Here is a 26,511-nt window from a genome sequence, read left to right on the forward strand (position 1 = left end):
AGAGAGAGAGAGAGAGCAAGAAAGAGAGGGGGGAGGGAGGGAGAAAGAGAGAGGGGGAGAGAGAAAGAGAGGGGGAAAGAGAGAAAGAAAGAGAGAGAGAGAGAGCAAGAAAGAGAGGGGGGAGGGAGAAAGAGAGAGGGGGAGGGAGGGAGAAAGAGAGAGGGGGAGAGAGAGAAAGAGAGAGGGGGAGAGAGAAAGAGAGAGGGGGAAAGAGAGAAAGAAAGAGAGAGAGAGAGAGCAAGAAAGAGAGAGGGGGAGGGAGGGAGAAAGAGAGAGGGGGGAGAGAGAGAAAGAGAGAGAGAGAGAGCAAGAAAGAGAGAGGTGGGAGGGAGATCTCAAGCAGGAGACATTCCACTATACCAGGGGTAGGCAAAGTTGGCTCTTCTATGAATAAATGAATTTATTTTTTTAATTTTTTTAATTTTTTTTTATTATTATTATTATTATTATTATTATTATTATTATTATACGTTTTTCTTTTAATTAGAATTTAATGATTGTTTTAATGTATTATTAATTGGATTCATATTATTGTTCTGTTTTTTGTACATGCAGTGAGCAGCCCCGAGTCCTCGGAGAGGGGCGGCATACAAATTCAATTAAATAATAATAATAATAATAATAATAATAATAATAATAATAATAATAACAACAACAACAACAACAACAACATGGCATAGGACCAGACAATCTCTGAGACCACCTTCTGCCGCACGAATCCCAGCGACCGGTGAGGTCCCACAGAGTTGGTCTCCTTGGGGCCCGTCAACCAAACAATGTCAGCTGGCGGGACCTAGGGGAAGAGCCTTCTCTTTGGGGGCCCCGGTCCTCTGGAATCAGCTCCCCCCAGAGATTCGTACTGCCCCCACCCTCCTCGTCTTCCGAAAAAGTTTAAAAACTCATCTTTGCCTCCAGGCCTGGGGTTCCTTAGACCTTCCCTCCTGACCGATGAATGCTTTAGTTTGACTGTTGAATGAATGATATTGATAGTTTTTAATTAGAATTTTAAGATTGTTTTTTTTAAGGTATAAATTGGATTGTTATTATTGTTTCCTGTTTTTTTCTGTACATGCTGTGAGCCGCCCCGAGTCCTCGGAGAGGGGCGGCATATAAATCCAATTAAATAAATAAATAAATAAATAATAATATTAATAATAATTTATTAGATTTGTATGCCGCCCTTCTCCCAAGACTTATCCAGCGGGCTTCGTCGCATCGAGGCCTTGATTAACTCGGAGCTTGCGCCTTGAAGCTCAGCCAATATGAGTTCTTTTTAACCGCGAGAATCAGGTTGGGCTTAAATGGATGGAAGCGGTTGAGGGGTGTCGGGCAGCCGCCACAATCTGTCAACAGTTGACTCTAATTGAACGCTCGCCTCTCCAAGTGGCACTCACAGTCGCGTGGAGTGGGGAGAAAAAGGGGGGAGATGAAAAGGAAGGCGGCCAGGCCTTGTAAAGCCAAATCAGTACAATGTGTTAAATGATCTGGGATCCCGGAATGGAGTCAAGCCCAGTCCAAGGTTGAATTAATCCTACGGCTGGCTCCGCTCCTAGCCATCATAAATCAGGAAGACAAGGAGCTCTTCCCCCACCCAAAAAAGAGCAGGACTTCATTTAAACGTGTCTGGTTGGTTCTTAACTCCATCAGGCTTTTATTTATTATATTATTATCTATTTATTTGCGTTCCGAGACCGCCCGTGAGAGTAGAAATTCCGCAAAGTAGAGATGCGGAAGTAAATACACTATTTTTATTTATTATATTATTATTTATTTATTTGCGTTCCGAGACCGCCCACGAAAGTCGAAATTCCGCAAAGTAGAGATGCGGAAGTAAATACACTATTTTTATTTATTATATTATTATTTATTTATTTGCATTCCGAGACCGCCCGTGAAAGTAGAAATTCCGCAAAGTAGAGATGCGGAAGTAAATACACTATTTTTATTTATTATATTATTATCTATTTATTTGCATTCCGAGACCGCCCGTGAAAGTAGAAATTCCGCAAAGTAGAGATGCGGAAGTAAATACACTATTTTTATTTATTATATTATTATTTATTTATTTGCGTTCCGAGACCGCCCGCGAAAGTCGAAATTCCGCGAAGTAGAGATGCGGAAGTAAATACACTATTTTTATTTATTATATTATTATTTATTTATTTGCGTTCCGAGACCACCCGTGAAAGTAGAAATTCCGCAAAGTAGAGATGCGGAAGTAAATACACTATTTTTATTTATTATATTATTATTTATTTATTTGCGTTCCGAGACCGCCCACGAAAGTCGAAATTCCACGAAGTAGAAATGCAGAAGTAAACACACTATTTTTGGCTATGAACAGTATCACAAACCTTCCCTTAAGCTTAACACTTTAAACGCCTAAATTGCAATTTCCCATTCCCTTAGCAACCATTTAGATTATTAGTCACCATGTTTATTTATGAAAGTTTATTAAAAAAAATATTTATTAAAAGCAGATGAAAGTTTGGCAATGACATATGACGTCATCGGGTGGGAAAAACCATGGTATAGGGGAAAAAACCCACAAAGTATTTTTAATTAATATTTTTGAAAAACCGTGGTGTAGACTTTTTGCGAAGTTCGAACCTGCGAAAATCGAGGGAACACTGTATATAATATAATATACAACAACAACAACAACAATAACAACAAAACAATAATGCAATATATTTTTCCAAATATGCCCATGTTACACCAACACTCCACAGTCTGCATTGGTTGCCGATCAGTTTCCGGTCACAATTCAAAGTGTTGGTTATGACCTATAAAGCCCTTCATGGCACGGACCAGATTATCTCCGGGACCGCCTTCTGCTGCACAAATCCCAGCGACCAGTTAGGTCCCACAGAGTGGGTCTTCTCCAGGTCCTGTGAACTAAACAATGCCGCTTGGCGGGACCCAGGGGAAGAGCCTTCTCTGTGGCGGCCCCGGCCCTTTGGAACCAACTCCCCCCCTGAGATCAGAATTGCCCCCACCCTCCTTGCTTTTCGTAAGCTACCTAAAACCCACTTCTGCCGGGAATTGAGATACCCTTTCCCCCTAGGCCTTTACAATTTTATGCATGGTATGTCTGTATGTATGATTGGTTTTTATTATAATGGGTTTTTAATTGCTTTTATTATTGGATTATTATTATATGCTGTCTTATTATTGCTGTTAGCCGCCCCGAGTCTGCAGAGAGGGGTGGCATACAAATCCAATAAATAAATAGGTAAGTAAGTAAGTAAGTAAGTAAGTAAGTAAGTAAGTAAGTAAGTAAGTAAGTAAGTAAATAAGTAAATAAACAAACATACATAATAATAATAATAATATTAACAACAACAACAACAACAATAATTGTATGCCACCCTTCTCCGAAAACTCAGAGCGGCTCACAGAATAAGCATAAAAACACAGCACACAAGACAAATGTAATATGTTAAAAAATACAACTAATTATATTTATACTCTTACTGATTATTCTGTGTTATTGGCTTAATAACTACTGTGGCCACATATACTCTTTCTCAAGTTCGGTATTCTAACATTGGTAATAAGCCCAGTGTGGGAATGCTCACACTAAGCATTGGAGGCAGATTGTGGTTCGGTGCTTAGACGCCTCTGAATGTTTTCGTTTTGCTCTCGGGTTTTTTTTGCTTGTTTTCCTTTCGGGGTTTGTTCAAAAGAATAACATTCGACCACATGCTTGGAAGGTTGGAGCCGCCGTTGGGGAAGGGGGCTCACCACAGTGACTTTGAGGGCGCTTTCAAGCCGGTCCAAGCAAAGAGCGCATAATAATAAGCAGCAGGAGAGGGACAATTTGAGACACATGCTGCTTATAAGCAGTGTCACAACAAAGGTGGGGCATGTGTCTGGGTTGAAGCCCGTCTCCATCTGTTCCTCCTGGAATGGTTTGAGATGTTTGGTAGGACAAGAATGCCTTCTGTAAATAGACTGTGAGGGTGAACTTAGAGCCATATTGGAGATCACGCGAGGCATTGTCCCAATAATGGGCAGCCAAAATTTTTACTTCCACACTGTGGGTGTGGCTTATTTTGTGGGCGTGGCTTAATGGTCACGTGACTGGGTAGGAGTGGCTTACCGGCCATGTGATCAGGTGGGAGTGGCTTGAATGATCATCATGTAAGTCCTCGACTTACAGCCTTTCACAATTTTTTATTATTATTATTATTATTATTATTATTATTATTATTATTATTATTATTATTATTAATTGGATTTGTATGCCGCCCCTCTCCGCAGACTCGGGGCGGCTAACAACAGCGGTAAAACAACATGAACAATCCAATTAATAAAAACAAGTAAAAAACCCTTATTATAAAAAACCAAACATACACACAAACATACCATGCATAACTTGTAGTAGCCTAGGGGGGAAAGGATAACTTAACTCCCCCATGCCTGGCGACAAAGGTGGGTCTTAAGTAATTTGCGAAAGACAAGGAGGGTGGGGGCCGTTCTAATCTCTGGGGGGAGTTGGTTCCAGAGGGCTGGGGCTGCCACAGAAAAGGCTCTTCCCCTGGGGCCCACCAAACGACATTGTTTGGTCGACGGGACCCGGAGAAGGCCAACTCTGTGGGATTTGCTTCGCGTTTCCTGTGCTCTCCTCCCTGGGTCAGCCCCCCCGCCTCCGGCTGGCTAGCTAGGTGAACAGATGCTGTCAGAAGCATAAATGCTGCCAGCGCCGCTTCTACCAATGCCTTCTGCTCCTCTCCGCGAGAGGCTGGAGGGTAGCCGGGCAGGAGAGAGGGAAGCTCGTCCGAGGCCAGGAAGGAGGAAAGAGGAAAAAAGCAAGGAGCCCAGACGCAGCAACAGAGGCAAGGAAAAAAAGGAGAACCACGCCGAGACCAGGAATCCAGGAAATGACAGCTGCCAATCAGCTGGAGCTGATTTTCATTTCTGCCGGTGGAACTGTGTTCCACTCCGTCCTACCTGCTGCCCACCCCTGCATTGTCCTGTGTCAGCTCCAGTGCGCATGCGTTAATTTTTTCAGCCTTCTGGAGGGCGAAGAGGAGGCAGTGTAGGGCTGCAAAATGTTTTACTACCACACTGTGGCCCTGGCTTGTTTTGTGGGTGTGGCTTGCTGGCCATGTGACCAGGTGGGAGTGGCATGACGACCATGTGCCTGGAGGGTGGTGGCTTAGAGGTCACGTGATTGGCTTAAAGGTGGCCAACTTGACGTCACTCACCTGGCCTCTCCTCTCCTCAAAGAGATACAATTTCCCTCTCTATTTACTATGACTGAACATCCAAAGTATACTATTAATTCTATGTGTATATGCCGTATGTGGACATACATATCACACACAGGCACACAAAAATATACATTATCTACTATATAAACCCACACACACACAGCTCTTCTAAAGTCTTCGGAGAGGGGCGGCATACAAATCTAATCAATAATAATAATAATAATAATAATAATAATAATAATAATAATAATAATGTGATTGTGGAGAAAAAGAAAGTATGGATCATCGGCATCGCAATCCCAGGAGACAGCAGAATTGAGGAGAAGCAGCTAGAGAAATTAGTGAAATACAAAGATCTAAAAATTGAGCTGCAACGACTCTGGCATAAGCCCGTGAAAGTGGTCCCAGTGGTCCTTGGTACGCTAGGCGCAGGGCCAAAGGATCTCAGCGGACATTTGAAAACCATCGGAATTGACAAAATCTCCACCTGTCAATTGCAAAAGGCCGCTTTGCTGGGATCGGCAAACATAATTCGCCACTACATCACGCAGTCCTAGGTGCTTGGGAAGTGCCCGACTGGTGATGAAATATGAAATCCAGCATAGGGATCTTGTTTGCTGTGTTGTACTGACATAATAATAATAATAATAATAATAATAATAATAATAATAATAATAATTATTATTATTATTATTATTATTATTATTATTATTATTATTATTATTATTATTATTATATACATTCATTTATTGCGATAGGGAAAACATACCCAGAGCCCAGAAGGGTGAAAAAAAATATCAATTTGTTTTTCTACCAGTTCTGCATAACTGATCAAGATTTTTCTACCGGTTCTGCGTTCATCCTCTTCCTCTTCCTTCTTTGTGTTGGACTGCCTCACCCATGATCCCCAGTGACACACTCAAGCTAATAATCCCACCCCAGAACTTTACAAATCACAGCTTGGGGCTTAGTGTTGTGTGAATTAGGTTCCTTGTAGTATGGAGAACCGATTATAATGGATCATGGTAAATGTGATGTGTGGTTTTGACTGAATTGGTTGACTGGTTTTAATATATTGGGATTTTAGCTTGTAGTTTTTGATTAATTAGATATTGTTATTGTTGTTGTTTTGTTTTGTTTTTTGTTTTGTCATCGTTGTCATTGTTCTTGTTGTTCTTGTTGTTCTTGTTGTTCTTGTTGTCATTTTTATTGTTATTATCATTATTGTTGTTATTGTTGTTGTTATTATTATTTATTACACTTGTAGACCAGAATATCTCCGAGACCGCCTCCTGCCGCACGAATCCCAGCGACCGATTAGGTCCCACAGAGTGGGCCTTCTCCGGGTCCCGTCAACTAAACAATGTCGGTTGGCGAGCCCCAGGGGAAGAGCCTTCTCTGTGGCGGCCCCGGCCCTCTGGAACCAACTCCCCCCGGAGATTAGAACTGCCCCTACTCTTCCTGCCTTCCGTAAACTCCTTAAAACCCACCTTTGCTGTCAGGCATGGGGGAACTGAAACATCTCCCCCTGGGCACGTTTAATTTATGTATGGTATGTCTGTGTGTGTGACTGTTAGCATATGGGGTTTTTTAAATATTTAAATATTTTAAATTTGTCTGATTGCTTATGATTTGTTTTTACATGTTGTGAGCCGCCCCGAGTCTTCGGAGAGGGGCGGCATACAAATCTAAGTAATAAATAAATAAATAAATAAATGCCGCCCTTCTCCGAGGATGCATTTTAGATGCATTTGTGCTTTGTGAGCTGCCCGGAGTCTTCAGAGAAGGCGGCATACAAATCTAATAAATAATAATAATAATAATAATAATAATAATAATAATAATAATAGTAGTAGTAATATAATAATGATAATGATAATGATAATAATAATAATAATAATAATAATAATAATAATAATAATAATAATAATAGATGGTGATGATGTTGTACATATCTTTCCTTTGTAATGAAAGAGGATGTATGGTGGGCCATTCCTTCCTTCATAGGCAGAACTCTGGAAGGGAGGCCTGCAGAAGGTCTCTTTGGTGTAGAGACCTGGTGACCCTCTCTCCACCCCAAGTGATTGAGGCTGCCCTCCTTTTGCCCTTCCTTTGCAGATTATCCTCAACTCCATGCACAAATACCAGCCCAGGCTGCATATTGTCAAAGCAGACGAAAACAACGGGTTTGGCTCCAAAAACACCGCCTTCTGCACCCACGTCTTCCCAGAGACGGCCTTCATTGCAGTGACCTCCTATCAGAATCACAAGGTAAAGTGGCTGGTTTTGGGAAGTAGCTTTGCCGCAAGGGAGTAACGATGGATCTTCCTCTTTTATCTCTTCTCTTCTCTTCCTCTTTTATCTCTCCTCTCCTCTCCATTTCTCTTCTCTTCTCTTCCTTTCCCTTCCCTTCCCTTTGCCCCTCCCCTTCTCTTCATCTCTTCTCTTCTCTTCCTCTTTTATCTCTTCTCTTTTCTTCTCTCCTCTTCTCTCCTCTTCCTTCCCTCCTCTCCTCTCCTCTTCCCTTCATCTCTTCTCTTCCTCTTTTATCTCTTCTCTTTTCTTCTCTCCTCTTCTCTCCTCTGCTCTTCCTTCCCTCCTCTCCTCTTCATCTCATCTCTTCTCTTCCTCTTTTATCTCTTCTCTTTTCTTCTCTCCTCTTCTCTCCTCTTTCTTCTCTCCTCTCCTCTTCATCTCTTCTCTTCCTCTTTTATCTCTTCTCTTTTCTTCTCTCCTCTCCTCTTCCTTCCCTCCTCTCCTCTCCCCTTCTCTTCATCTCTTCTCTTCTCTTCCTCTTTTATCTCTTCTCTTTTCTTCTCTCTTCTTTTCTTCTCTCCTCTCCTCTTCCTTCCCTCCTCTCCTCTTCTCTCCTCTTCTCTTCTGATTTGCTATCACACATTCCCAAGCAACAAGAAAGACATTGCAAGTCAACGTAGGAACTAGGTAGAACAAAAAGGCCACACAACTTTCTTTTGAGAAGAAAAACAGTGGTGGGGAAATTCTCAATGGATGGACTTCCACATGTAGAGATGTGGTAGCTTAGGGTGTTGTGTGCTTGTGTTGTGTCCCGGAGATCTTTCTCTGCAGATATTTCCAGTTGAGGAAGCGATATGAGAAGTGTCATCATGTAAAACATGTGCTTTATGACGTTGTTAGTATATTTCGGTGCAAAACCTTCAACATACATTAAGCAGAGTTGTTGTGGATGTACGTAATGTGGGTTAGCCAGACAATGACTACAACTTGTCATTGTATATACAGCAATATTATTATTTACAAATATAGAGAAACAACAATATAACTCTAATACAGTGTTTTTCAATGTGTGCCGTGGCACACAAGTGTGCCGCGAGACATGGTCAGGTGTGCCGCGAAGCTCAGCAAGAGAGAGAAAAAGAGAGAGAGAAGGAAAGCAAGAGAGAGAGAAAGAGAGAGAAAGAAAGCAAGAGAGAAAGAGAAAGAAAGCAAGCAAGAGAGAGAGAGAAAGAGAGGCAGGGAAGGAGGGAGAGATAGAAAGAGAACAAAAAAGAGAGGAAGGAAGGAAGAGAGAGAGAGAGGGAGAAAAATAGAGTGAAAGGGAGGAAGAGAGAGAGAGAGAGAAAAATTTTTGTCCAAACTTTTTTTAGCCCCCGCACTCTCCTCCGCTCAATGTGCCCCATGATTTTGTATATGTAAAAAATGTGCCGCAGCTCAAAAAAGGTTGAAAATCACTGCTGTAATAGTTTACAAGCTGCACACAGCAAGAATAATACAACTCACAGGCCAAGATATCCCTAACAAAGTAACTCCCCCCAAAGGGAACGGTGCTGGTGCCCTCTTATGGTCAAACAGTAATATTTCCATAAAGATACGGTCTCTATATTTTACAGACTACCATTGTTAGTTTACTGTATGGCAACACCAAAGTAGCTTACGTACCATGTACTAAAAGATGTGATCAATAGCTTGTTGGGATGAACTTCCTTTTTGATAACGGGTGTTGAGGAATGACAGTAGGTTACTTCTCAGAGAAGAAAAATTGTTTTGCATAGATCTGGATAACAGAATAAAAGAGTTGGAAGGGACCTTAGAGGTCTTCTAGTCCAACCCCTTGACTCAAGCAGTAGACTCTATACCAGGGGTCCCCAAACTTTTTACACAGGGGGCCAGTTCACTGTCCCTCAGACTGTTGGAGGGCCAGACTATAAAAAAAAACCCTATGAACAAATCCCTATGCACACTGCACATACCTTATTTAAAGTAAAAAACAAAATGGGAACAAATACAATATTTAAAATAAAGAAGTAATAAGTAATTAAGTAATTAATTAATTAAGTAATAAAGTAATTTATACTTCTTTATTAACAAGTAAATTTAAACTTAAATCAACAAACTCCATTTCTCCTCCCTCCCTCCTTCCTCTCCACTTCTCTCTTACCTCTTCCTTTTCTCTTATTTGTTTCATTTTCCTCTCCCTCATTCTTTCCCTCCTTCATTTTCTCATTTTTCTCTTTCTCTCTCTCTCTTTCCATCTTTTCCTCTTCCTTTCTCTCTGTCTCTATCTCTCCCTCTTTCTCTTTCTTTTTTTCTCTCTGTCCCTCTCTCTTTCTCTTTCACTCTCTCTCTTCTCTCTTTCTGTCACTCACTCTCTTTCTAACTCTCCCTCTTTGTATCTCTCACACTTTCTCCCCCTCTCTCTATTTCTCCCTTTCTCTCTCTCCCTTTCTCTTTCTCCTCTTCAATTCTCTCTCCCTCGCTAATCCTCCTTCTTTCTCTCTCTTATTATACCGATTGGTAAAATCTCGTGTGCTGCCGCGGGCCGGTTAAAAGACCTCAGCGGGCCACATCCGGCCCACGGGCCGTAGTTTGGGGACCGCTGCTCTATACCATTCCAGACAAATGGCTGTCCAATCTCTTCTTAGTGATGGAGAACCCACAACTTCTGGAGGCAAGTCATTCCACTGGTTAATTGTTCTCACTTTTAGGAGGTTTCTCCTTAGTTCTAGGTTTCTTCTCTCCTTGATTAGTTTCCATCTATTGCTTCTGGTTTTGCCTTCTGCTACTTTGGAGAATAGCTTGACTCCTTCTTCAGGGCAGATTCATTGTAGATGATTGATGGGGAGTGGCTGTCGTCCCAACATGTTTTGATTCCTCCCCCCCTTTCTTTCTGGTTCTTCATTTCAGATTACCCAACTCAAGATTGAAAACAACCCCTTCGCAAAAGGATTTAGAGGCAGCGACGATATGGAATTGCACCGAATGTCTCGAGTACAAAGGTGAGTTGTTATTCAGGGCTGTGTTTCTCAACCTCAGCCTGGGCTTCAGATTCCAGAATTCTCAACCTTTCCAAAGTGTTTCCCATCTGTCAGATGTCAAGTGAACTTCTAAAGAGACCCAAAAATGATTTTTCAAGAGAGGCGACTGGATTTCCTTGGTGTTGTTTTTTTGTTTCAGCTTCTCATCCAAGAAGCTAGAAGAAGGTAGAACAGTGGTGGAATCCATTTTTTTTACTATCAGTTCTGTGGGTGTGGCTTAATGGGCGTGGTGTGGTTTGGTGGGCGTGGCAGAGGAAGGATACTGCAAAATCTCCATTCCCTCCCCACTCTGGGGCAGCCAGAGGTGGTATTTCCCAGTTCTCCGAACTACTCAATATTTCCATTACCGGTTCTCTAGAGTCTAGACCAGTGATTTTCAACCTTTTTTGAGCCGCGGCACATTTTTTACATTTTAAAATCCTGGGGCACACCACCAACCAAAATGACACAAAATGACACCCTAAGACACTCTCCTCTCTTTATCCATCCCTGTCTCCTCCCCACGCTTGTGTGTGTGTGTGTCCAAAAACAGGTGAGGGCTGGGTTTTTTCCCTCTCTTATTCTTTGGGTGCTTTTTATCATATGCTTTAAATCAAGAGTCACTTCTCTCTCTCTTTTGTTTCTCTCTCTTTCCTTTCATTCTCTGTCTCAATCATTTTCTCATTTCTGTTTTTTCCCTCCCCTTTTTGCTCATTTATATCTATCTCTCTCTCTCTCACACACACACACACACACACACTCTTTCTCTCTCTCTTTCTCTCTCTTTCTTTCTCTCTCTCACTCTCACACTCTTTCTCTCTCTCTTTCTCTCTCTCTCTCACTCACTCTCTCTCACACTCTTTCTCTCTCTCTTTCTCTCTCTTTCTTTCTCTCTCTCTCACTCTCTCTCACACTCTTTCTATCTCTTTCTCTCTCACACACACACTCTTTCTCTCTCTCTTTCTCTCTCTCTCACTCTCTCTCACACTCTTTCTCTCTCTCTTTCTCCCTCTTTCTCTCTCTCTCTCACATTCTTTCTCTCTCTCTTTCTCTCTCTTTCTTTCTCTCTCTCTCTCTCTCACTCTTTCTCTCTCTCACACACACTCTTTCTCTCTCTCTTTCTCTCTCTCTCTCACTCAGCAAAAAGTTGCGAGACTGGAACCTGAGCTTCCTTTTTCACGGCACACCTCACCATGTCTCGCAGCACACTAGTGTGCCACGGCACAGTGGTTGAAAAACACTGCTCTAGACTACTCAAAATGTCCACTACTGATTCGCCAAACTAATCAAAATTTCCTCCACAAGTTCTTCAAACCACTCAAAATTTCTGCTTCCAGTTCTCTGAATTACTTAAAATTTCTGGTTCTCCGTAGTACTCAATATTTACGCTACCAGTTCTTCGAACTACTCAAAATTTCCTCTACCAGTTCTCTGAACCACTCAAAATGTCCACTTCTGGTTCTCTGAACTATTCAAAATTTCCTCTGCTGTTTCTCTAGACCAGTGTTTTTCAACCAGTGTGCCACGGCACACTAGTGTGCCGCGAGACATGGTCAGGTGTGCCGCGAAGCTCAGAGAGAAAGAAAGCAAGAGAGAGAGAAAGAGAGAAAGAAAGCAAGAGAGAGAGACAAAGAAAGCAAGAAAGGGAAAGAGAGAGAGAGAAAGAGAACAAGAGAGAGAGAAAGCAAGCAAGAGAGAGAGAGAGAGAACAAGAGAAAGCAAGAGAGAGAAAGAGAAAGAAAGAAAGAGAGAGAGAGAAAGAGAGGGAGGGAAGGAGAGAGAGCGAAAGACATAGAGGGAGGGAGAGAGAAAGAGAGCAAAAAAGAGAGGAAGGAAGGAAGAGAAAGAAAGAGGGATGGAGAAAGAGAGAAAGGAAGAGGAAGGAAGGGAGAGAAAGAGGGAGGAAGAAATAGAGCGAAGGGGAGGAAGGGAGAGAGAGAGAGAGATTTTTTTTGTCCAAACCTTTTTTAGCCCCCCCCCCCTCAATGTGCCCCAGGGTTTCGTAAATGTAAAAAATGTGCTGTGGCTCAAAAAAGGTTGAAAATCACTGCTCTAGACTACTCAAAATGTTCACTACTGATTCTCCAAACTAATCAAAATTTTATCCACCAGTTCTCCAAACTACTCAAAATTTCCACTTCCATTTCTTCAAACTACTCAAAACTTCTGCTACCGGTTCTTCAGAATTTCACCCTTGGGTTAGAAGCTTCTTGGATGAAAGTGAAATGTTTTCAGGGGAAAACACCCAGGAAGTCCAGCCACCTTTTGGAAAAGCACCTTTGGGGGTCTCTCCAGATGTTTTCTTGACATCTGGTCGATGGGAAACGCAATGGATTCTCAGCCAAAGGTTGGCAGTCTGATAAGGGCAGGTTTTATATCAAGACCATCCTGCAAACTGAACGGGGGTTTTAACGCAGGAGAAGATAATTCAATACATGTGGCGGTTATGATGCGCTGCAAAACATTTCCCACTGAAATTAAACCCAACGTCCTTTCCGTGGCCCCATCCTGCCTTCTGTCTTGGAAACAAAGCAGGGCTGATGTCAGAAACCAAACTTTGGGCTCTTCCTTGGGCGGAGGGGGTGTGGGGAAATTATGAACAGGTGGCCGATACCGATTCCAGCTCGTCCTTGGCCTTAATGGAACTTGGGAGAAGACGAGGACGTTTTAACCAAAGGCAGCGATCCAGGGTGGGAAAGATATTGCGTTCCCAACACAGACAAGCACATGTTTCTAATTGGACTAAATGTTCCAGCTCTCCTTGTATATACATTTTATAGGTTTCAGGGCATTTCTCTTTCAGGGGAAAGGGATAGATGGATGGTGAAATGGTAGCTATTGGGGGAAACACAGATGGACGCCGTATGATAGATTCTTCCTCGGGTGGATTCTTTCTTCCTCGGGAAAATTGAGTGCAGATTTGTGGCAAACAGGTTCCTTGGCGAAGCCCAACATTTTCCTATAGGTCCGTCCACAACATACAACAGTTCCTTTAGTGCAGTGTTTTTCAACCAGTGTGCCGAGGCACACTAGTATGCCATGAGACATAGTCAGGTGTGCCGCGAAGCTCAGAGAGAGAAAGAAAGCAAGAGAGAGAGAAAGAAAGAGAAAGAAAGAAAGAGAGAGAGAGAGAGAAAGCAAAAGAGAGAAAGAGCGAGCGAGAGAGAAAGAGAACAAGAGAGAGAGAGAGAAAGCAGGAGAGAGAAAGAGAACAAGAGAAAGAAAGCAAGAAAGAGAGAAAGAGAGAGAAAGAAAGAAAGAAAGAGAGAGAGAAAGAAAGCAAAAGAGAGAGAGAGAAAGCAAGAGAGAGAGAAAGAGAACAAGAGAAAGCAAGCAAGAGAGAGAGAAAGAGAAAGCAAGCAAGAGAGAGAGAGAGAGACAGAAAGAGAAAGCAAGCAAGAGAGAGAGAGAAAGAAAGCAAAAGAGAGAAAGAGCGAGTGAGAGAGAAAGAGAACGAGAGAGAGAGAGAGAAAAAGCAAGAGAGAGAGAAAGAGAGAGAAAGAAAGCAAGAGAGAAAGAGAGGGAAGGAAGGAGAGAGAGAGAAAGACATAGAGGAAGGTAGGGGGAGAGAGAAAGAGAGCAAAAAAGAGAGGAAGGAAGAGAAAGAAAGAGGGATGGGGAGAGAAAAAGAAAGAGGAAGGAAGGGAGAGAAAGAGGGAGAGAGAAATAGAGTGAAAGGGAGAAAGAGAGAGAGAGAAAAAAAATTGTCCACACTTTTTTTAGCCCCACCCCACCCCACTCAATGTGCCCCGGGGTTTCGTAAATGTAAAAAATGTGCCGCGACTCAAAAAAGGTTGAAAATCACTGCTTTAGTGATCGAGGGTTATCTGGAATGTAAGTTTACAAGGCACGTAGCTCTCGCAGGGGAATGTTCGCGGGGGAAGTTGGTATTACTATTGTGTAGCGGGAAGCAAGCAGACAAGAACGAGCAGTATTATTATTATTATTATTATTATTATTATTATTATTATTATTATTATTATTATTATTTAGATTTGTATGCCGCCCCTCTCCGAAGACTCGGGGCAGCTAACAACAATATAAAAAGACAATGTAAACAAATCTAATATTAAAAACAATCTAAAAAACCCCAATTTTAAAAAAACCACTCATACATACAAGCATACCATGTATAAATTATATAAGCCTAAGGGGAAGAGAAATTTCAATTCCCCCATGCCTGACGACAGAGGTGGGTTTTAAGGAGCTTGCGAGAGGCAAGGGGGGTGGGGGCAACTCTGATTTCTGGGGGGAGCTGGTTCCAGAGGGTCGGGGCCGCCACAGAGAAGGCTCTTCTCCTGGGTCACGCCAAATGACATTGCTTAGTCGACGGGACCTGGAGAAGGCCAACTCTGTGGGACCTGACCGGTCGCTGGGATTCGTGCGGCAGAAGGCGGTCCTGGAGATATTCTAGTCAGATGCCATTAAGGGCTTTATAGGTCATAATCAACACTTTGAATTGTGACCGGAAACTGATCGGCAACCAATGCAGACTGCGGAGTGATGGTGTAACATGGGCATATTTGGGAAAGCCCATGATTGCTCTCGCAGCTGCATTCTGCACGATCTGAAGTTTCCGAACACTTTTCAAAGGTAGCCCCATGTAGAGAGCAGTAAATCATTGACTGGCATAGAAAGATAGAAAATTGATGGCAGAAAAAGACCTCATGGTCCATCTAATAATAATTAATTTAATAATAATAATAATAATAATAATAATAATAATAATAATAATAATATTATTATTATTATTTATTAGATTTGTATGCCGCCCCTCTCCGAAGACTCGGGGCAGCTCACAACAGTAATAAAAACAATATAGTGGTGGAACAAATCTAATATTAAAAAACATATAAAACCCTATCATTATTTTAAAAACCAAACAGCACATTCATACCAAACATAAAACAAAGTATAAAAAAGCCTGGGGCAAAGGTGTCTCAACTCCCCCATGCCTGGCGGTATAAGTGAGTCTTGAGTAGTTTACGAAATAATTTTTTAGACTTGTATGCCGCCCCTCTCCGGAGACTCGGGGCGGCTCACAACAACAATAATAACAATGTGACAATGTAAACAAATCTAATATTAAAAAGCATCTAAAAACCCATCATTTAAAAATCATACAACACAAGCATACCATACATAAAACTATATAAGCTTGGGGGAGATGTCTCAATTCCCCCATGCCTGGCGATACAAGTGGATCTTAAGTAATTTGAGAAAGACAAGGAGGGTGGGGGCAGTTCTCTGGGGGGAGTTGATTCCAGAGGGCCGGGGCTGCCACAGAGAAGGGTCTTCCCCTGAGGCCCGCCAAACAACATTGTTTAGTCGATAGGACGCAGAGAAGGCCAACTCTGTGGGACCTTATCGGCGGCTGGGATTCGTGCGACAGAAGACAGTTCTGGAGGTATTCTGGTCCGATGCCATGTAGGGCTAGTCTGTATTTTATCTTAGGATGGATCTATGTTTATCCCAGGCATGTTTAAATTCAGTTCCTGTGGATTGACCAACCGGGTCTGCTGGAAGTTTGTTCCAAGCATCTACTAGTCTTTCCGTAAAATAATATTTTCTCCTGTTGCTTCTGATCTTTCCCCCAACTAACCTCAGATTGTGTCCCCTTGTTCTTGGGTTCACTTTCCTATTAAAAACACTTCCCTCCTGAACCTTATTTAACCCTTTAACCTATTTAAATGTTTAGATCATGACCCCCCTTTCCCTTCTGTCCTCCAGACTATACAGATTGAGTTCATGAAGTCTTTCCTGATCGGTTTTAGGCTTAAGGCCTCCCACCATTTTTGCACTCATCATTCCGTTTGACAGTGGCGAGGGAATTACTTGTTTAGCAGAGTGATGGCCTTCAGGGAAAAAAAATCTATTCTTGTGTCTAGTTTTATTATTTTATTATTATTTCATTGTTCCATTATTGAAAGTTGTCAATTTTGTGCACAAGACACATTGGTTAAGAACTTTTGCTGACCTTGAAAATGAACACCCCCCCCAACTGTCCATGGATACTGGCTTGAAATGAAGAATTGCTTGTAGCACAAAGTTGCCATGACATTAATTGTACACACAAACCAGGTTTGTTTTTTTTTGCTTTCAGCAAGGAATATCCTGTTGTCCCAAGAAGCACAATTCGGCAAAAGGTGTCTTCTAACCACAGTCCCTTCAGTGCTGAAGGCAGGTCTCTCTCGGCGTCTTCTAACCTTGGATCCCAGTTCCAGTGTGAGAATAGTGTCTCTAGCAGTTCCCAGGACTTGTTACCACCTGCGAACCCGTATCCTGTATCTCAGGATCACGGGCAGGTTTACCACTGCACCAAGAGACCAGGTGAGTTGGACCTTTAGAGTGGGATGGGAACAGGAACCATTCCTTCCCCACTCCAGGGGGAGGATACTGCAAAATTTCCGCTCGCTCTCCACTCCAGAGGGAGGATACTGCAAAATCTCCATTCCCTCCCCACTCCAGGGAGAGGATACTGCAAAATCTCCATTCCCTCCCCACTCCAGAGGGAGGATACTACAAAATCCCCATTCCCTCCCCACTCCAGGGAGAGGATACTGCAAAATCTCCATTCCCTCCCCACTCCAGGGGGAGGATACTACAAAATCTCCATTCTCTCCCCACTGCAGGGGGAGGATACTACAAAATCTCCATTCCCTCCCCACTCCAGAGGGAGGATACTACAAAATCTCCATTCCCTCCCCACTCCAGGGGGAGGATACTACAAAATCTCCATTCCCTCCCCACTCCAGGGGGAGGATACTACAAAATCTCCATTCCCTCCCCACTCCAGGGGGAGGATACTACAAAATCTCCATTCTCTCCCCACTGCAGGGGGAGGATACTACAAAATCTCCATTCCCTCCCCACTCCAGGTGGAGGATACTACAAAATCTCCATTCTCTCCCCACTCTAGGGGGAGGATACTACAAAATCCCCATTCCCTCCCCACTCCAGGAAGAGGATACTGCAAAATCTCCATTCCCTCCCCACTGCAGGGGGAGGATACTACAAAATCTCCATTCTCTCCCCACTGCAGGGGGAGGATACTGCAAAATCTCCACTCCCTCCCCACTCCAGGGGGAGGATACTGCAAAATCTCCATTCTCATCTCACTCCGGGGGAAGGATACTACAAAATCTCCATTCCCATCTCACCCCAGGGGGAGGATACTGCAAAATCTCCATTCCCATCTCACTCCAGGGGAAGGATACTGCAAAATCTCCATTCCCATCTCACTCTGGGGGAAGGATACTACAAAATCTCCAGTCCCATCTCACTCCAGGGGGAGGATACTGCAAAATCTCCATTCCCATCTCACTCCAGGGGAAGGATACTGCAAAATCTCCATTCCCATCTCACTCCAGGGGAAGGATACTGCAAAATCTCCATTCCCATCTCACTCTGGGGGAAGGATACTACAAAATCTCCAGTCCCATCTCACTCCAGGGGGAGGATACTGCAAAATCTCCATTCCCATCTCACTCCAGGGGAAGGATACTGCAAAATCTCCATTCCCATCTCACTCCGGGGGAAGGATACTGCAAAATCCCCATTCCCATCTCACTCCGGGGGAAGGATACTGCAAAATCTCCATTCCCTCCCCACTCCAGGGGGAGGATACTACAAAATCTCCATTCCCATCTCACTCCGGGGGAAGGATACTGCAAAATCCCCATTCCCTCCCCACTCCAGGGGGAGGATACTGCAAAATCCCCATTCCCTCCCCACTCCAGGGGGAGGATACTGCAAAATCCCCATTCCCTTCCCACTCCAGGGGGAGGATACTGCAAAATCCCCATTCCCTCCCCACTCCAGGGGGAGGATACTGCAAAATCTCCATTCCCTTCCCACTCCAGGGGAAGGATACTGCAAAATCTCCATTCCCACCCTACTCTGGGACCAGCCAGAGGCGGTATTTGCCAGTTTTTCGAACTACTCACAATTTCCACTACTGGTTTTCTGAACTCCTGTACTCAAAATTTTCCCTACTGGTTCTCCAGAACCTGTCAGAACCTGCTGGATTTCAGTCCTGGAGTCAACCTATTCTCCAAAGTACCACAACATAGGACAAGAAATGATGGATGGAAACTAATCAAGGAGAAAACCAACCTAGAACTAAGGAGGAATTTCCCAGGAACAATTAACCAGTGGAACAGCTTGCCTCCAGAAGTTGTTTTTACGAAAAGATCGGACAACCATTTGTCTGAAATGGTATAGGGCAGTGGTTCTCAACCTTTCAAATGCTGCGACCCCCTTAATACAGTTCGTCATGTTGTGGTGACCCCCAACCATAAGTCTAGCACCAATTCGCCCAACCAAGTTTTAAACTGATTGGCAGGAAGGTCAGAGGGACATGCCCACTGTAAACGCCTGATTGATCAGATTGTAAAATTATGCTCCAAGGTGCCAGAATAGAAACTTTAGTTCGTAATTTGTTTTTTCCCATGGTCTTAGGCAACCCCTGTGAAATGGTCATTTGATCCCCCCAAAGGGGTCCTGAACGCCAGGTTGAGAACCACTAGTATAGGGTCTCCTACTTGAGCAAGGGGTTGGACTCGATGACCTCCAAGGTCCCTTCCAATTCTGTTATTGACTCTCATGCTATCCAACTGTTTCCTAAGATGTTTGGCTGAAACAGAGAGAATTGAAAACCAATGCAAATTTTCCCCCATCCTTCCACTCCATCTGACGCCGAAACCTCAGGTCTTCACCCATTGGAGTCCTTCTACATTTCTTCGTTTTTTTATTTTATTTATATATTTGTCATACAAATATAGAATTATAGTTTGTATTAACGTAACAGTAGGACAGAAGGAAAAGGGGGGACATGATAGGAACATTTAAATATGTTAAAGGGTTAAATAAGGTTCAGGAGGGAAGTGTTTTTAGTAGGAAAGTGAACACAAGAACAAGGGGACACAATCTGAGGTTAGTTGGGGGAAAGATCAAAAGCAACATGAGAAAATATTATTTGACTGAAAGAGTAGTAGATCCTTGGAACAAACTTCCAGCAGACGTGGTTGGTAAATCCACAGTAACTGAATTTAAACATAGACCCACCCTAAGATAAAATACAGGAAATATACAAGGGCAGATGGACCATGAGGTCTTTTTCTGAGGTCAATCTTCTATGTTTCTATGTTTCTAACAAAGTATAAAGAAACATAGAAACATAGAAGTCTGACGGCAGAAAAAGACCTCATGGTCCATCTAGTCTGCCCTTATACTATTTTCTGTATTCTATCTTAGGATGGATATATGTTTATCCCAGGCATGTTTAAATTCAGATACTGTGGATTTATCCACCACGTCTGCTGGAAGTTTGTTCCAAGGATCCACTACTCTTTCAGTAAAATAATATTTTCTCATGTTGCTTTTGATCTTTCCCCCAACTAACTTCAGATTGTGTCCCCTTGTTCTTGTGTTCACTTTCCTACTAAAAACACTTCCCTCCTGGACCTTATTTAACCCTTTAACATATTTAAATGTTTCGATCATGTCCCCCCTTTTCCTTCTGTCCTCCAGACTATACAGATTGAGTTCATTAAGTCTTTCCTGATACGGTTTATGCTTAAGACCTTCCACCATTCTTGTAGCCCGTCTTTGGACCCGTTCAATTTTGTCAATATCTTTTTGTAGGTGAGGTCTCCAGAACTGAACACAGTATTCCAAATGTGGTCTCACCAGCACTCTATATAGAGGGATCATAATCTCCCTCTTCCTGCTTGTTATACCTCTAGCTATGCAGCCAAGCATCCTACTTGCTTTCCCTACCGCCTGACTAAAGGGGTGATAAAAAAGATAATAGGACAGAAGGACAGGGGATGGTAGGCACAATAGTGCGCTTATGCACGCCCCTCTTAGAAAAGGGGAGAGATCAACAGTAGATAATTTAAGGTTGAAGATTTTGGGATTGGGGGAAAAAACCACAGAGTCAGGTAGTGAGTTCCAGGCATTGATCCCTCGGTTGCTGAAGTCGTATTTTCTGCAGTCAAGTTCGGAGCGATTTAGTTTGTATCTATTACGTGCTCTTGTGTTGTTGTGGTTGAAGGTGAAGTAGTCGAAGGAAGGACGTTACGCTATATGATCTTATGAGCAGCAGTTCAATCAGTTCGGAGGCGCCTTAGTTGTAGATTGTCTAACCATAATTACAATCTACATTTCTTCGTTGTCTTCTCTCTCTCTCTCTCTCCCCCCCTCCCGGTTCTGTTTCCCGTCTAGCAGAATCAATTTTGACTGCCCTTCTGAGCTTTTCAGCCCATATTACAAACCTAGATGAAATACAGAGAGGTGACCCCCTGGCTCTTCTACAGAAGTTGAATCTACATCCAGGAAGATAACCGGTGCCCCGGTTACAGATAACTTATCGGGTTGGGAGGCCCTTAAGAAGGGACCTGGGATTAATTCCAAAACTTAAATAGCTAATGGCAGGTTATTTTGGAGGGGTGAAATTTATAGCTATTCCAAGAGATTACCCAGGCTTTTTTCAGAGAGTTTGCCGGCTGCCCGAGCCAATTTGGAATGGAAAAACACTCAGGAAAAAAGGAACGTTTGGTAAACGATCGTTTTCAAATGTATTTATTTTTTATTTATTTTTTTTTTAAAAAAATCCTGCTTTTTATAGAGATCCTTTAAATCTGGATGACTGAGAATCTTCATGGATAATATTTGGGAATATTTCTCAGTTTCGACAAATAACCTAGAAGTCAAATCTTTTTGCCCATCGTTTTAAGAAGATGTGTTTTTAATGGGAAAGTGAACACAAAGGGTCACACCAACACTCCGCAGTCTGCATTGGTTGCCGATCAGTTTCCGGTCACAATTCAAATTGTTGGTTATGACCTATAAAGCCCTTCATGGCACCGGACCAGAATATCTCCGGGACCGCCTTCTGCCGCACGAATCCCAGCGACCAGTTAGGTCCCACAGAGTGGATCTTCTCCGGGTCCCGTCAACTAAACAATGTTGTTTGGCGGGCCCCAGGGGAAGAGCCTTCTCTGTGGCGGCCCCGACCCTTTGGAACAAACTCCCCCCAGATATCAGAATTGCCCCCACCCTCCTTGCCTTTCGTAAAGTTCTTAAGACCCATCTCTGTCGTCAGGCATGGGGGAACTGACACATCTCCCCCGGGCCTATACAGCTTATACATGGAATGTTTGTGTGTGTGTTTGCTTTTAATAATGGTGTTTTTAGTGCTTTTTAAATTATTAGATTTGTTTTTTACATTGTTCTTGTTATTGTTGTGAGCCACCCCGAGTCTACGGAGAGGGGCAGCATACAAATCTAATAAATAATAATAATAATAATAATAATAATAATAATAATAACAACAACAACAACAACAACAACAACAAGAACAAGGGGGCACAACCTGAGGTTAGTTGGGGGGACAGACATTCATTTGCAAGGTGGGGACGAGAGAAGGTTGGAGAAATTACAAACCCAGATTGAGGGTTAATCCTAAAGCCCCTTCGTCTTACAGTTTGAAAGGGAGTGGATTCCCCCCCCCCCAAAAGAAGCAATTTACAGAAAATTATTTTATTTTATTTATTTATTCATTTGTCCAATACACAAATACATAGGAAGAAAAATAGACATGTGATAATATAAAAAGAGGGTGAAAGTGAACTTAGAGGAGAGGATATATGAAAGGGAGAGAATATATAAGATAGGTGGGAGAAAGGAAAGACAATTGGACAGAGGACAAAAGGCACACCAGTGCACTTATGTACGCCTCTTACTGGCCTCTTAAGAACCTGGAGAGGTCAATCGTGGAGAGTCTAAGGGAGAAGTGTTGGGGGTTAGGGGCTGACACGATTGAGTCCGGTAATGAGTTCCATGCTTCGATAACTCAATTGTTGAAATCATATTTTTTGCAGTCAAGTTTGGCGCGGTTCGTATTAAGTTTGAATCTGTTGCGTGCTCTTGTGTTATTGCGGTTGAAGCTGAAGTAGTCATTGACTGGTAGGACATTGCAGCATATGATTTTGTGGGCAATAGTCAAATCGTGTTTTAGGCGCCGTAGTTCTAGGCTTTCTAGGCACAGGATTGTTAGTCTATTTTCGTAGGATATTCTGTTTCGAGTGGAGGAGTGAAGGGCTCTTCTGGTGAAATATTTTTGGACATTTTTTTTTAAAAAAAGATTTTATTAAATATCTACATTAAAAATATACAACAAGAAACAACATAATGACAATATGTACACATACAAAAGAAATGAAAAAAAAGGGAAAAGAAAAGGAAAGAAGAAGAAGATAAGAAAAAAGGAATAAAGCATCCTGCTTTATACATAACATATTTGGTATCATTATTTACAATTTGCACTATCCAAAGAGTAGTGTAATTTACATGCAGCTTACGTCTAGTTTACAAAGGAAAATCTTCCTTTTAACAATTGTTATATATTTAATACATAAATACAATCTTATAATTTCCTTGTCAATATATCAATCATATATCCTTTTTTTCTTCAATGGTATAATGGTGCTATAATTTATTAATATTTGTTAATATTAATTAAATTTATTGTCTCTAGGTTTGGATTTGATGGCATATCTGGGTTGCAAAAAATAAATTAAAATAAAATGAAAAGAAATTAGGAACCTCAAATCTTTGGACATTTTCAAGGGTGTTGATGTCTGAGATGTGGTATGGGTTCCAGATAGATGAGCAGTAGTCTAGGATGGGTCTGGCAAAAGTTTTGTAGGCTCTTGTGAGTCGAGAGAGACTGCCTGAGCAGAAGCTGCGTAGGATCAGGTTAACAACTCTAGAGGCTTTTTTGGCGATGTTGTTGCAGTGGGCTTTAGCACTTAGGTCATTCGATATTAGTATTCCAAGGTCCTTTACAGAATGTGGGTTAACAGTGAGAGATTGTTTATTCAGTTCGTATGTGCGGTTAGGATTCTTTTTGCCAATGTGGAGGGTAGTTGAGGATGGGGCAGTGACAGTGGTCTCTGCTTGGAGCCATCCTGTCCGCTGCAAAAACCATCCATCATTTGTCTCCAGCCATGGACGAGTGATAAAGACACATACCCTAAAAAAAGAAGGAAAGACATAGGGATTCCCGCTTGGTGGGTGGCTTCCTGCCTTCTCCCCTCGCTCTGGCTTTATCTCATTTCCTTGCATTGTCATGTGCCAGAGGGCTATCTTGCCCATGGTGCACTCCCCTCCCTCCCTCCCTCCCACTTACTTCTTAGCCGCGTAGATCATGCCCCATCCCAGGCGACAACAACACAGGGTTGTGTCTCCTTGCTATCTCCCCAAGTTGGATGGGTAAGAAAGGTCTCGTCTATCAAGGCTGTCGGGTCCTTTCGGGGTTGGGAAGCTCTGCACGATTCTTTTGGATTATTGTTGTTGTTGTTGTTGTTGTTGTTGTTGTTGTTATTATTATCATCATCATCACCACCACCACCACTACCCTCATCATCATGAATACAACACAGCAAATGAGATCATTGTTCTTCTTCTTCTTCCTCCTCCTCTTCTTCTTCCTCTCCTCCTCCTCCTCCTCTTTCTTCTTCTTCTTCTTCCTCTTCCTCCTCGTCTTCTTCCTCTTCCTCTTTCTCTCCCCCTCTTCTTTCTTCCTCTTCTTCCTCTTCTTTTTTCTTCCTCTTCCTCCTCCTTTTCTTCCTCTTTTTCTTCCTCTTCCTCTCCTCTCCTCCTCCTTCTCATTCCTTCCTCCCCGGCTCTCTTCCTTCTCCTCTTTCTTCTCCTTCCTATGCCCTCTTCTCTACATTGTTCTTCTAATTTCTTCCTCCTTGCTGCTTCTCCTTCCACTCCTCCTTCCTGCCTCCTCTTTCTCTTTCTTTTCTGCTTCTCATTCCTTCCACCCTGCCTCTCTTCCTCCTCCTCCTCCTTCCTGTGCCCTCTCCTTCTCTCCCTTGTTCTTCTAATCCCCTCTTCCCTGCCGTTTCTCCTTCTCTTTCTCCTCCTCCCTGCCCCCTTCTCCTCCTCTTCCTCCTGGCGGTGGAAATTCCCTGCCCAAATGTGCTTCTCTCGAAGGCTCTCCCTTTTGTATCTTCCCCCAGATGACGAATGTCCCACCGCTGACCTCCCTTACAAGAAGCCCTACATGGAAACGTCTCCGGCGGAAGAAGAGGCCTTCTACCACCGCTCCGGCTACCCGCAGCCGCAAGGGCTGAACGCCGCCTACAGGACTGAGTCCGCTCAACGCCAAGCCTGCATGTACGCCAGCTCAGCCCCAGCCCCGGAAGCGGTACCCAGCTTGGAAGACCTCAGCTGCAACACCTGGTCCGCCATGTCCTCCTACAGCAGCTGTACCGTAACTCCCATGCAACCCATCGACAGGTTGCCCTACCAACATTTTTCAGCGCACTTCACCTCGGGCTCCCTGATGCCCCGCCTTGCCACCGTGGCCGGTCATCCCTCACCCCAACTCGGAGAGACCCATGCCATGTTCCAGCACCAGACCTCCGTCCCTCACCAGCCTCTCGTCCGGCAACAAGCCAGCATCCAGTCTCCTCCTGGAAACTTGCAGCCCGCCGAGTTCCTCTACGGCCACGGGATGCCCAGGACACTTTCTCCCCACCAGTATCATCCGGTCCACGGGGTGGGCATGACTGCAGAGTGGAGTGAGAGCAGCTAACAAGGGAAGTGGGGAGCCTTGGTTGGACTGGACGTTCACCAATAATAAGCACTCTAGAGATGGAACGGCCCTCTTCTGTGGTGAGACCATGGGGGTGGGATCGCCTCTACTTTGGTGTCTCCAAGCCACTGGACATCACAAGCACATCTTTGCCCCCCTCCTGTGATTTCTTCACTCAACCACTTGGGGTTTTGCATCAATACCAACCTGTCTCCTTCGATGGCTTTGGCTTGGTTTGGCTCTCGAATGAGATCTCAAGAGCTTCATGGCTTCTCTTGACCTCCTTTCGATGGGGTGAGGTGGGGAAGAAGAAAGAATACATGCAACTTTTCCTGACCCCTCTTCCTTTATTTTTTTTTGGTGTTGATATTGACCATGTTCTGTAATAAATGATAATATATAGCCTTCTTCCATATTCATTTCTTTCTCTGTATCCTTTTCGGCCTCTTGGTCTCTTTTTTTACAGGAATTTTAAAAGCCACAGCTGAAACGAGTTGTGAGAAGCGACTTTTCAGTCGTTTCTCTTTATGGGGGGGTTTGCCGTGGTTGGAGTGCAGCGCTGCAGGCTACTTCTGCTAATCTGCTAGCTGTAGTTCAGCGGTTCAAATCTCACCACCGGCTCAAGGTTGACTCAGCCTTCCACCTTTCCAAGGTGGGTCAAATGAGGAATGCTGCTACGATGGATGCCCAAGATGCTTACTGAAGCGCACAAAATCGACAGAGCCAGCGGCGCCTGAGAATTTATTTATTTATTTATTTTGTCTATGCACAATAATACACAATGAAGATATATTTACCCTTCCGAGGTGGGTAAAATGAGGACCCGGATTGTGGGGGCAATAGCCTAGCTCTATTAAAAAAGTGCTATTGCTAACATGTTGTAAGCTGCCCTGAGTTTAAGGAGAAGGGCGGCATAAAAATCGAATAAATAAATAAATAAATATTTGAGTAGAATGTATTAAAGAAAGAATAGGAAAGAAAATATAGGAGTAAAATATAACTAGAGAGAATAGCAGAAAAGATAAAAGAGATAGAAGAGAAGATATAGGAGATATAGGAGAGACTATAGGACAGGGGATGGTAGGCACCCTGGTGCACTTATGTACGCCCCTTACTGACCTCTAAGGAACCTGGAGAGGTCAATCGTGGATAGTCTAAGGGTAAAGTGTTGGGGGTTAGGGTTGATACTACGGAGTCTGGTAGTGAGTTCCACGCTTCGACAACTTGATTGCTAAAGTCATATTTTTTACAGTCAGGTTTGGCAGGGTTAATATTAAGCTTGAATCTGTTGCGTGCTCTTCTGTTGTTGTGGTTGACACTGAAGTAGTCTTTGACAGGCAGGGCGCTGCAGCATATAATCTTGTGGGCAATACTTAGATCGTGTTTGAGGTGTCGTAGTTCTAAGGTT

The 26,511-nt window shown here is 43.2% G+C and overlaps 1 protein-coding gene across 2 annotated transcripts in view; it reads left to right on the forward strand.

Annotated features, from left to right (window-relative positions):
• TBX5 (T-box transcription factor 5) overlaps nucleotides 1-25,511 on the forward strand; it is a 56,608-nt gene extending 31,097 nt beyond the window's left edge. For both annotated transcript variants that reach the window (XM_070762294.1, XM_070762293.1), the window contains exons 6-9: nucleotides 7,338-7,490; nucleotides 10,383-10,474; nucleotides 16,596-16,822; nucleotides 24,526-25,511. In XM_070762294.1, coding sequence (XP_070618395.1) covers nucleotides 7,338-7,490; nucleotides 10,383-10,474; nucleotides 16,596-16,822; nucleotides 24,526-25,103 — 1,050 coding nt within the window. In that variant the 3' untranslated portion in view covers nucleotides 25,104-25,511. The remainder of the gene's footprint in view (nucleotides 1-7,337; nucleotides 7,491-10,382; nucleotides 10,475-16,595; nucleotides 16,823-24,525) is intronic.
• The last annotated feature ends 1,000 nt before the right edge of the window (nucleotides 25,512-26,511 follow it).

The sequence above is a fragment of the Erythrolamprus reginae genome, chromosome 10 (genome assembly GCF_031021105.1).
Source record: "Erythrolamprus reginae isolate rEryReg1 chromosome 10, rEryReg1.hap1, whole genome shotgun sequence".
Taxonomy (NCBI): Eukaryota; Metazoa; Chordata; class Lepidosauria; order Squamata; family Dipsadidae; genus Erythrolamprus; species Erythrolamprus reginae.